Source organism: Loxodonta africana, chromosome 14, assembly GCF_030014295.1.
Source record: "Loxodonta africana isolate mLoxAfr1 chromosome 14, mLoxAfr1.hap2, whole genome shotgun sequence".
Classification (NCBI taxonomy): Eukaryota; Metazoa; Chordata; class Mammalia; order Proboscidea; family Elephantidae; genus Loxodonta; species Loxodonta africana.
Genome location: NC_087355.1, coordinates 88,670,295 through 88,683,124, shown reverse-complemented (window position 1 = coordinate 88,683,124; position 12,830 = coordinate 88,670,295). Strand labels below are relative to the sequence as shown.

Here is a 12,830-nt window from a genome sequence, read left to right as displayed (position 1 = left end):
TTATGCTGTTGAAAGCGTGTTACCCATGCTAGCATGTTTGGCTTCCTTGGGAGCAGGTGTGACATAAATCTGACCACAGCCACAGTCCTGTGCTGCGGTGGCCATCCCGCGTGCATGTACCGTGTCTTGAGAAAACAAGAAGTATGCCAGGTAGCAAATGGAACAAATCTCTTTTAAAACTGGAATTTCATTTCTCATCTTTACAAAGAGCCGGGCCTGCCTCACTTTCAAAGGGAACATCAGATTGCTCAGTAGAGAACGGGGTCTGTGCTGACTGCATTTGCCTGGTTGGGAAGTAGGAACAGTGTTGTGAATCACATTCTTCTTCAGTCGTAGCTTACCAGAAAGTTTGTGGCTGAGCCACAGAGTATTTCGGTGAACTCTCCCCTCCCTGCATTTTAAAATTTGTCATCCCAGACATTGTTTATAAAATTTTATATCTTTCCTGATTTTAGGCGCTCATACTGGGAGATGCGGGGCAACGCGCTGGAAAAGAAGTCTAACTATGAAGTATTAGAGTAAGTACCGCACAGCTGAGCTGTTCCCGCAGCCTTCAGAACTGACTCATTCCTTCAGACTGGGGCCTTTTTAGCTGGATTGTCTTTACTTAACGTTGAATAGTGAGTCTGCTCTAAAGCTCATGGAAAGTTTAAGAAAAAATTCTTGAAGACACCATTGTATTAGCAACCATTTAAGTTTGTTGATAAATGTAAGGCTCACATGTTTCTAACATGTTAACGTGTATGTAATAAACTTTTTGGTCTCCAGATTAAATCATACTGGAATGAAGTTTCACCTCTAAGTTACGTTGAACTCTAAAACTGTCCATAAACTGCTGGTAGCTAGTAATCTCATCCTTTTTACAGTTCTCTGTATAAGTTCACTAAGGATATTTTTCCCCCAAAAGAGGGATAAGGGATTTACTTGTTGCTCATGTATCCTAAAATTTAGAATCACTGAAAAGTTTTCCGATAACTAATTTGTGTATCAGACTGTTGACATTTGGGAAGCCAGAAGTCCTGCTCTGCATGTTTTTGATAGTGAATTCGGCAGAAGATAATGAATGGATCTTATACCCTAGTGAAGATCAGCTTTATTTTCATTATCAGTGGTGCAGCATTTTGCCGGCACTTATTTTTTCTGAAATGAGCGGAAGCATTTCAGAAGTCCTTGTGATACTTGGAAGGTGTCGGCAAGTTAAAGTGAAAGGTAGTCCATAACCACTCTGCCTCATTAAAGACTTCCTGTGGTTTTAAATTTTATTTGGACTTTCTAGGTCAGTCCCACCACTGCTACACTGAAAGTTAGTCCCCCGCCATTTTGAAAACAAGACTTTGCAGGACAGATGTGACCATTTAAAAATAACAACCTAAGTAAATGTTTTTCGAAACTAGTTACAAAGCAGGTGGAATCATTTGAAGTAACTGCTAGCAGTAATAGATGTCAGGTGGCTATTTTTGGAAATTACAGGAGCCTTTTGTGGCCAAGGTGTGACAAGCGAATGAGGGTGACCCAAGGCAGAGGTCGGCAGCATCCTAGTTCATCATGCTGAAACCAGTCCATCACACGGCTTCTGAACTTAACATGTTAGAATCACATAAGGCTGATCACATGCATGGCACAGATAGGCACCCAATAAATATTTGCCATGCTGTGTTTATGAAGATACCTTCCAGACATGCTGTGCCTCCTGACAGATTAGATAGGGCAAAAGCAATTGGTTGGAGTTAAATGAAAAACTTCAGAGATAAATGAGGCTATCTTACTACACAGGGTTAGTGTACATAGATTTTTCCCCTGCTGTTTAAGCACTTAATAGTGTAGAGGTCATCATGGTTTAGATTTTTATTTAAAATTGCCACACTCTCTAGCCTGATTTACACTCTTAGTGCTTAAAGTACAAACTGTGAGAATCAGAGGAATTGTTGAGAGTCTTGTTTTAGGTGTTCATCTTCAAAAGGCAGTTCAGGAAAATAGGAATAGTTTTCCCAGTGGTTATTTGCTTGGTTATCTATCCTGTTGTCCATTCACTTGTGTCTTCATTAATTCATACAGCGAACATTACTGAGCTCCTTGGCAGCTAAGTGTGTGGAGATTCAGAAATTAATAAGACAAAACTTGCACCCTCAGAAGCTTACAGCTAGAAGGGAGACTCTCGGGCAAGTAAGCAAAAACCGATGTGCTAGGAAATGAAGTGGAAGCATCTGCAGGTGTCTGGGGAAGAGGTGTTTTCCGGGAGATGTTGCTTAAGCTGAGTCCTGAAGAAAGTGCTTTACTGGAGCGTAGGCAGGTGAGGTTGCAACAGAAGAGCCACCCCAGGAAGAGAAGCTCAGCATTTGCAGACTGTTAGAAAATAACGTTAATTGAGGAGGGGGACACTGTGCGTGAGGGAGAGATGGGGTGTGTGTGTGTACACATAGGGACCAGATCGTTAATGGCCTTCAGAAAGAGCCTGGCCTTGGTCCTTGAGCACTGTGGACTCACTGAACCCTTCTGAGCAGGATAGTGATAGGAGATTTCTGATTTAGAGTACCGTATTCACGAGGTCAGGGTTTTAGTAAAGGAGATTAAAAATGGAAGAGGGAACCAAGAAACTGTTTCCTCTCTCCTTTCTGTTTGAGAAGTAATGAGGGCCTGAGATAAAGATGGCAGCAGTGGTGATGGAGATGTAAAAGTAGCGGTGGAGACACAGATTACCAGAATTAGGGTCTGTGGACGATGTAGCTGGCTAAATTTGGGTAAAGGAGGAAAGGGAGGTACCCAGGGGATCGGCTGGTTTTCTGTCATGAGCCCCGAGGCATGTCAGTCATAGAAAGAGGAGCACACTTAGGGGAGAAGAGGATAAGTTGTTTGGGACATGCTGATTTTCAGTTCTGGAGGGACACCGTGGTTTTTAAAGTGAAGAAGGAGACTAGTTGATTTATTTCATCTATTATGAAACCCCTAATACCATCAGCATTAATGGTACACAGTGCCTGGATCTTTTTTTCTAATGCCGTTTTCCAGTGAAAGGAACGAGGGCTCCTTGGAGAAATGCCTGGTTCTAGGACTGAGGAGGGAAAACACACAGTAAACCCAGAGGTTGTTATAGTGCCAGAAAGAAGTGCTCAAAAAACAAAAGGATAGGGCTACGTCAGAGTGACGCAGGAACCAACTGAAAAAGCTCTCAGTGACTAAAGCAAAAAATATAAACAGCATGGTTTTGAATTATAACACAAAGTCTGAGATAAATATCCACGAGTCCATACTAACATAAACGATTAAATAAATGGATAAGTGGAAGAGACAAGTCCCCTGTTGAGAAGAATTCCAGATAATTTATGCGGATCCTCCCTCATCAGCAAAACACCTCGCCTCTAAATTATAGGGTGCTCTTTGTGACTTGCTTCCAAAGAGTGCAGTTTGGAAAAGGGGTCTGGGAGGAAGGTAACTTTCCAGTGCCAGATACCACCTCAAGTCAGATGATAAGTCATGTTGATAGTATGTCCCCCAATATGATGTAATGAGAAGGGCACTTCACCTCTATGGCCTTCATTCCAAAAACCATAATCCCTGTCTAACCATGCGAAAGGCGGCATCAGACAAACCCCAACTGAGGTATATTCTACAAAATACCTGACCAGTACTTTTGAAAAATGTCAGTCACTGTCTTAAGCTGAGTTCTCTAGAAAAGCAAAACCTGTAAAGAGTATCAATATATTCTCATATATAGAGAGAGATTTATATCAAGGAAATGGTCACACGATTGTAGAGGCTGGAACGTCCCAAGTCCGTGGATCCAGGGTAGAGGGTTCTCCTGATTCACGTAGCCGCAGGGGCTGCCAAACCCAAGATCGGCAGGTTGGAGAGTAGAGCTCTTGCTCATAGGCAGTGAAGATCAACGAATCCTGAGATTGGCGGGTAAGCTGCTAGCTCAAGTCCCAAGAACAGGAGGCAGCTGCAGGATCTAGAGCAAGCAAAAGTGAGTGTCCGCTTCTATTCAGATTCAGTCCACACACCCAAGGAAACGCCCTTCAACTGATTGACTACTCACAGCAGATCCCATCGTGGAGGGTGATCACATTTAAACACTGAGAATCATCATGGCCCAGCCAAGCTGACACACAGTCTTAACCATCACAGTCATCAAACACCAAGTCTAAGGAACTGTCATAGCCAAGGGGAGCCTAAGGAGGCATAACAACTAAGTGTAATGTGGTGTCCTGGATGGGATTGTGGAACAGAAGGAAAACCTTAGGGGAAAACCAGTTGATAATAAAGGATCGGTATTGGTTTATTAGCTGTGACAGGTGTACCACAGCAATGCAAGATATAACATTAGGAGAAACTGGGTGCAGGGTCTACGAGGAACTCTGTATTCTCTTTGCAGCTTTTCTGTAAATCTAAAACTATTCTAAAATAAAAAGTTTGTTTAAATAAAATATAAATCTCATGGGAGAATTGGAGACAAAGAGCCAGCAAATAGTTATGTTATTGTCAGTTGCTGTCGAGTCTGACTCGTGGCAGCCCCACGTGTGCAAAGTAGAACTGCTCCGTAAGGCTTTCAAGGTTCTGACCTTTTGGAAGGAGGTCACCAGGCTTGTCTTGCACAGTACCACTGGGTGGGTTCCAACAACCAACCTCTTGATCGGTGGTCGAATGCTCAGCCGTTTGCACCACCCAGGTGTAGTTACAGATGGCCTAATGGTGTAACATATGCTGAATACTTCGGGCAGAAAAGGAGAGCTAGACCAAAGACGTGGACTATAAATCGGCTGGCACACAGTGGAAGGGGGACAAGAACACATGATCGTCCTGCAGGGCCCGCTGAGGACGCCCGTCCTGTGTCGGGATTGGGGGAGAATGATATGATTCTGTCCTGTCCTATCTCTCTGTGATGCCAAGATAGGAAAAGGAAAGGTGGAGTCAGTGAGAACACCAGGGGAACCAAACGAGCGCGGAGAGCCAAGCCTGCTGTAGACGAGTCACCAGAAGACAGATAAGTGGAAGAAATCCCATGGACGATGGATCGCGTGTCATTAGCAGCAAGAGTGGCCAGCTGAAATAAAGAAAATGAAAAAACAGCCTTCAGGGCAGGTGGTGGAGGGTGTGTTTGGAGAGAGGATTTTTGAGCTGAAGATCTGTTAGGAATGAGAGTCAGAAATGACACTAAGGCTGGTGAAATCATGGAAATCCAGGTGACAGGAGACTAGATGAACAGAAGAAGACAGAGTGGTAAACCACGCCTTTGAAAGTGCTGTGAGTCTTTGTGGGGGTCAGCTGAGAGGGAGGATGTGGGGATCACTGTACATAAATAAGAGCTGGTGGCCGTTACTGACCAGATTAACAGAGACAGGTGAGCATGTTAGGTAAATGAGATGCCTTAGAGGGTAGGGTCGAAAAGGTGAATTATCTGTTGTATTGGAATAACTTCCGTATTAGTTACGTATGTAAAATATTTAACGTAAGTAAACACTATGGGTAAAGAAGGTGGGGTTTTCAGAGACTTAACAGTTCCAGAATATTATTGTTCTCAATTTGCTCTATTTCTTGTAAATTCCTGTGCTTTGCCTCCCCATAGTGGTTCTTGGCAATTGTATGACGTTTGTGACTTTGCTACACTGCCTGTGTATGCGAGGCAGATTACTCAGGTGGGTTCTTGAAGCAGACCCACCTGGGTTCAAATCCTAGCTCTACCGTTTAGCTCTGCCATTTATGAACTTTGGGTTAGCAAATCTTTTGGTCTCTGTTTCCAGATCTGTTAAAATGGGGATCATACTGATTCCTACGTTAGCTGTTGGGAGTTAAGTGAGACGGTCCATGGCAAGAGCTGAACATGGGACTGTTGATGACTGTGGTACTAAAGATGTTGGCTCTAAGTGTTGTTGTCATTATCCAGAGGAGAGATTGTCAATCAGGGTCAAAACCAAACGATAGCATTTTTTTTAAATGAGTATTACTAAGAAAAAAATTATATAAAATACTATCAGGGTTATCTGTTAGTTTAATTTTGAGCCCTTTTTAAATGTTTTTTCATTTGTTTACACAGATAATACATTCTAGTTCTAGAAAATTGAAACTGCACTGTTAAATGAAAAAAAGTCTTCAAATCCCATCACTTAGAGACAACTACCTTCACAGATTTTTTGTTTTTTTGGGGGGAGGGGGTGGATTGTGCATTCTTTTTTTTTTTTTTTGGTGGCAGTATACACAACCAAGCATGCATCTGTTCAACAGCCTCTGCACGTTCATACAGCGCAGCGACATTGGCGCCTGCTTCACACCGAGTCACCATTCTCATTATCCCGTCTGCCGTTGTTTCACTGCCGTTAATTTAGACTCCCTGCCCCTTAAAGTTCGTATCTGCGCTTCCTGTTAATAGTTGTCACTTTGAACCTAGAATTCTTGATAAGAGCGCAGTGCTCAAGGTGAGCATTTTTTATTAATTGAGCTAAACTGTTTAGTTTAATGATGGCTTCATGGGATAATTTCAGCTCAAGGTTTAGAGATTATTTCCAGACAGTAGATTCAGAGGCTTCCCCAGCCTCAGTAGAAGTAAGTCTGGTTTCCTTTTGACTTTTAATTTCTGTTCCATGATTTTCCTCCTTTAGATCGGGATCCATCTCTGGGGCCCTTGATCAAAACGGTCAGTAATGGTAGGCAGGCACCACCCATTGCTTCTGGTCTCATGGCACAGGAGGTAGTAGTTGATGGAGGCAATTATTTTCCTTCTGCGATTCCTGGGTCTCCTTCTTCTCTGGTGTTTCAGGCGAATGGAGACCTATTGTATCTTGGGTAGCCGCTGGCAAGCTTTGAAGGCCTCAGGCACTACTCACCGACTAGAAAGTAGAACAGAAAGTCTAAAAACACCTGTAAGCCAACAGATCCGTGAAACCATGACTCTAGATCTTGGAACCAAGAAGATGAATCCCATTAAGTGTTTAGTTTGTACCTCAGTAGTATCAACAATGTCCTGGTGGTATGGTGTTTAGGCCCTGGGCTGCTAACCAGTAGGTTGACAGTTTGAACCTAGCAGCTGCCTGCAGGAGAAAGACCTGGTGATTGGCTTAAAGATTACAGCCTTGAAAACCCTATGGGGCAGTTCTACTGTGTCCTGTAGCGCTGCTATGAGTCAGAATCGACTCGGCAGCAGTGAGTTTAAGTAGTATCAACAAGCACAGCCTTCCTTCTTTCTTTTTTTTTGACTGCTGTTGTGGTTGTAAAATTATATAAAACACTTTGTTTGCCATTTTGCCCCTTTTTTCTGGTGTACAGCTCTTAGTGACGACAGCTACATTAGTCAAGTTGTGTAACCGTTACCCTTAGTCGGTGCCGGTTTTCTCGTCACCAGTAGACAAGAACTGACTGCTCCACATTCACAGCCTTAATGAAGATCCTTATAACTTAAAAAAAAAAAAAAAAAAGCTCACGTGTGCATACAGTACATGGTTTAATGAAAGTGGAACAATACCATAACTTCTGTATCGCATCCTGCTTTTTTAAAATTTAACCTTATGTACAGACAGCCTTTCCACGTACTGAATATAAATGTACGTTATCATACTGGCCCATCAAGTGACTATAAATACCATATTTAACCAGTCACCTACTGGTGGACGTTCAGGTTTTTACCAACAATATAAGGCAATATCGCCATCTTTCGTTTTTCAACTTTGCCTATTTCTTTCCCTCAAATAATAGCTTGTTTTATTTGCATTAATTTGGTTATTGGTGAAATCAAACATTTCTCCACAAACGGACCATTTTCTCTTCCTTTTGTAAATTGGCTGTATTTTTCTAATATTTTTATGTTTTTCTTTCTTCAAAGAGGTCTTTTTGTCATATTAACCCTGTATTTGTAGTATCTGTTCTGTGTATTCCTTCACAGTTCATCTTTGCCTTTCAACTTTATCTGGCTTTTCATCATACGGAAGTTTTTCTTTTTTTAACGTAGTCAACTCGGGCACTCACCTTCGTCGTGGCCTTTGAGTTTCATGACCTAATAAAAAGCCACTCGGTGACTTAAGTTGCGTGCTCATTCTAAAACTCTTACGGATTTGTTTCTGCTTTTACAATTCCAAGGGAGTGGAGGTTTTTCTCCTTTTAAATGAACTTTTAGCATAATTGCATTGTGGTCAGCAGGCCTGGTGTGTGTGGTGAGTGCTTCTTTGACTTTTGTTGAAACTTGCTTTGTAGGCTAGTATGTCACCATTTGCCTCCTAGTGTTTCAGTCTGAAAAAGTCTCAAACATGCAGAAAAGTTGAAAGAATTGTGCAGTGAACACCACTGTATCTACCACCCGGATTCTACTGTTGTTAACATTTTGCTGTGCTTACTTTATGTGACCAGTTCTTCTAAATGTTTTTAGTGTGGTTGAAAAATATATCGTCTAATCAAGCTTGTTAATTGTCTGTTGGTGTCGCCCATGTCTTCATTGGCATTTTGTCTCTTGACCTATCAGTGATTGAGAGGTGTGCTGAAATCTCCCTCCGTGAGAGTGGCTTTGTCATTTTCTTAATGTGGGTCTATTTTTGCCTTATATTTTGAGGCTTTTTTATTTAGTGCTTACAAACTGGATATTTATATCATCTTGGTAAATTGAATCTCCTGTCATTACTTAGTGATTCTGTGTCTAATAATTTTTTTTCCTTGAGGTTAAGCATTTGTAAGGTTTTATTTTCCGTTTTTTCACACTCACCTTTTCCATGTTCTTATATTTCAGGTGTGTCTTGTGTAAATATCATAGGCAAGATTTGAAATTCAGTCTGATAAATCTTTTAACTGGTTTCATGCATTCATATTTATTAGGATGAATGATACATCTGGATTGGTTTGTATTATCTTTATTTCTGTATGCTTTTTGCTTGCTTTTTTGTTGTTGCTCCTGTTTATTTCTTAGTTTTTCTTATTCCAGGTTTTCTTCTCTAATGATTTAGATATTTATAAGCTCTTTCTGGTCTTTTATTAATTAGCCTTACATCATTAACCTTCAATATTAATGTAACAAGATCTAGATTACAAAAATATCTTAATCGTCTCTGAAACAGTACAGGGGACTTGGACCTCTTGAACTCTTCCTCTCCTTTTGTCTTACACACCATTTCCCCCATTATTTTACTTCTGTCCTTTTGTACTTAAACCCCAAATATTAGACATTGTCTTATTTATACATTGGCTTTTTTTTTTTTTTTTAGCTATCCCTGCATGTTGATCATTTTATTTTTCTTATCTCAGACCATCCTTCTGGCATCCTTTTCCTTTCAGTATATTGTTCATATTGTTGTCTTTTCTCAGCTCTGAAAGACACTGCGGTGTGTCTGTTGGTATGCCTCTGTGGTTGTGCCTTCCTCTAAAATCATCTCAACTTTAGTCTTTCCTGGTTTTACCGTGATGTTTTAGGCTTGGACTTCTTTTCACAAATTCAGCTTAGAACAGGATGTGCTTCTTGATTGTGTATATTCATGTTTTCATCTAGAAAATGTATACTGTTGTCTCTATAATTATCAACCACATATATTTCAGCCTATTTTGCCCTTTGTATCTCTTAATAGCATTCATATTTTCTATCCCCCTTTTTCACTGTGGCTGTGTGTGTAAAGTTTCTTTGGCTTCATTTTCTAATTCCTTAATTCTCTTTTCAGCAGTATGTTTCTGTTACATACCTTATCCATTTGGTTTTCCATATCATCATTTACACTTTCCTTCTAGAAGTTTCATTTGTTGTCTAATCTGTTTTTTCATTCCTGGGACCCTCTCACTGTATGCTCTTCTGTGCGATCGTGCGGTTTATCTCTTCCAGCTTTTTGTGCACAGCTGCTTCTAGCCTGTGTCACAACAGCTCTTCCATCTGCTGACCTCAGGGTACTAAAAAAAAAAACCCGTTACCATCAAGTTGATTGTGACGCATAGCACCAGTATAGGACAGACTAGACCTGCCCCATAGAGTTTCCAAGGAGCACCTGGTGGATTCGAACTGCCGACCTTTCGGTTAGCAGTCGTGCACTTAACGGCCACGCCACCAGGGTTTCCCTTGGGGTGCTGGAGGTGTCTGTTTCTGGTGTTGCTCTGACTCTCAAGTACATGAGCAGCTTGAGTGTGTGAGTCCAGTGGCCCTAGATGGGCAAGCTTTGCTCCAAAGAGGCTTGGTTTTCTGCTGCTGTGGCTTCTGACGATGCCAGGGAATGTGCCACTCCAGCCTCCCTTGAGGGCCCAAGTACAATGCCTGAGTGCCAGGTCCACCTCCCTCACGTCGCAGGTAGCCTCAGGTTGGGAGTCCCACAAGCAGTTCTGTGCTGCCCACACTGGAGCCTTCTTCACCCCAGCGCTCTCGGAGTCTGTCACAGAGGGCTGGGCGGGGCGGGGGGGGGGGGTGGTCCCGGAGAACTGCCCGTGGATCTTCGTGTCCTCGTGTTTGCTGAACAGTCCTGCATGCACCCAGTCCTTCTGGTATTAGTTTTCTTTTTTCTGAAAGTATATTGTTTCGAAGTTCCTTTGTATGTGTCTTTTGGTGGTAAAATGCTCTCAGTTTTTGTCATCTTGTAGTTATCTGTAGCTTGCCCTTGTCGTGAGTGGTGGTTTTGCCCAGTAAACAATTCTGGATTGATAGGTATAGTTTCTCCGCACTTTGAAGATACTGCTCCGCTCTGTTCTGTCTTCCATTCGGTCTGTTGAAAGGCTGATGTCAGTGCTTCTGAAATGGTGCTGGCTTGGGATAGCCTGTGACTAATATGTCCCTCAGGAGCTTCGCAGCTGTGACACCTTGAGAGGTGACATGGTTTCTCCCGTTGGATTTTGCTAGTAAGTTGAAGCCATTTAGGAATTTCTATATTTCCCAGTACAGAATATATTATACATGAATACAGAATATTACTTGTTATTCATTAGTTTATTTCAAGCTTCTCTCTTTTCCTTCCCAGTGAGGAGAAAGGTTACAGAATGGTGCATATGGTTACTTAGCCTGTGCCAGGAGTTTTAAAGATCTCAGTTACTTACAGCCTCATGGAGAATACCCCTTCAGCTTTACTACATTTCAGAGTAACCTTTGAATTATGGGGAGCAGTGCTAGGCTCAGCTTCTGAGAGTGGGAAAAGCAGAAACCTCTGCTTTTTTTCTTTAAACCAACTGAAGAGCCCTTTTTTTCCTTAGCTTCCCAATGCTGGCAGAACAGGTACCTTTTCTCTGGACAGAGAGGAGGTACATGGCAGTGATGTCCCCATCCCCTGTCCCTGGTGCCTTATTTCCTCAGGGCCAACACTGCCGGGAGCAAACTGGAGGTTAAAAGATTAGAAGAAGGAAGCTGTCTGAGTCATCTAGTGCTGCTATAACAGAAATACAACAAGTGGATGGCTTTAACAAGGAGAAATTTATCCTCTCACAATCTCTAGTAGGTTACAAGTCCAAATTCAGGGCGTCGGCTCCAGGGGAAGGCTCTCTCTCCCTGTTGGCTCTGGAGGAAGGGCCTTGTCCTCAATCTTCCCCTGGCCGAGGAGCTTCTCAGGTGTAGGGATCCGCGGTCCAAAGGATGCACTGTGCTCCTGGTGCTGCTTTCTTAGTGGTATGAGGTCACCAACTCTTTGCTTCCTTCCCTTTCTTTTTATTTCTTGAGAGAGAAAAGGTGGTGCAGGCCACATCCCAGGGAAATTCCCTTTACCTTGGATCAGGGAGGTGACCTGAGTAAGGGTGGTATTACAATCCCACCCTAATCCTTTTTGCCATAAAATTACAATCACAAAATGGAGGACAACCACACAATACTGGGAATCATGACCTAACCAAGTTGATACACACAGTTTTGGGGGAACATAATTCAGTTCATGACACCGTCAAAACTAGTCACACCTACCCAGCAGGAGCAAAGCACGGTAGATGCTGACCATCCAGGCAAAACAGCCTTTTCTCACTCAGGATGCCCTGGGAGAGTCACTGAGGAACAGCTAGCCATCTCTATTGCAGTTAGAGAAACCCAACAGTTACTGATTTTTAAGAGGGTTGAGGTATAATTTAGCAGTTAAGGTACCTCAGTAAGACTTCTAAATTGAAGAAAATTCTGACAGTTCTGAAGAGAGCGTAAGATCAGATACCCATGGCGATGTACACGTGATGTTTTGAAGTTAGTTTTGGTTGCTTTTTCCCAGGCTTTATATGCTTGAGGAATTAAGTCCCCAAAGTATTAAACAAGGCCAACAGACAAGGCCAGCGTTTTCGCAGAAGTATTGTCAGAGGAGAAACACATTTACCCTTGACGTAAGAATCCTCTTGTAATGCTCTTAGTTACTTTTCGTATGTGACTCTCAGACCTCTGAAAGCCTGGGGTTTTGTGGGTACATGGCTGTGAGTGCTCACTGTGCGGCATGGGGCATACTGGAGACACGGGCGTGGCTGGGAGGGGAGGTGGGGACATTGCAGGCGAGCGTGGTCTGCAGTGGAGGGGAGAGGAGGCGCATGGTCCCGCCGCATGAGGTGCAGCTCTGTAGAGTGGGGAGGGACCAGGCGTCTGTGGGTGTGTGTGATGCTGCCTCAGAGAACCCTGAAATGGTGGGATCAGCTGAGAGGATGGCAGCAATTCTGAGGGTTAGCAAAAGGGAAAGAAAAAGAAGGTGTCGTCAGTCAACAATGGTCTGAATATTTCACATAAAGGGCAGACATAAAATAAACATTTCCTAAGAGAATTCTGGTTTGAAATTAACCACAGAAGTAATTTTGAGTCCTAGAAGCCCTAAATATATTGGCTTTGAAAGCTCTCTATCTTACGGCACCTTTCACGCTGTTATACGTTTAGTTGTTTAAATGAGTGTCTCCCCTGAGAAGAGGGAACATGTTTTAGTGATAGCTTTGTCCCCTTATCTAACAGG

General features: G+C 42.6%; 1 protein-coding gene across 8 annotated transcripts in view; it reads left to right on the top strand.

Moving 5' to 3' along the window:
* PTK2 (protein tyrosine kinase 2) overlaps positions 1 to 12,830 on the top strand; it is a 252,340-nt gene that overhangs the window by 120,809 nt on the left and 118,701 nt on the right. For all 8 annotated transcript variants that reach the window (XM_064268126.1, XM_064268121.1, XM_064268124.1 and 5 more), the window contains one exon: positions 456 to 518. In XM_064268126.1, coding sequence (XP_064124196.1) covers positions 456 to 518 — 63 coding nt within the window. The remainder of the gene's footprint in view (positions 1 to 455; positions 519 to 12,830) is intronic.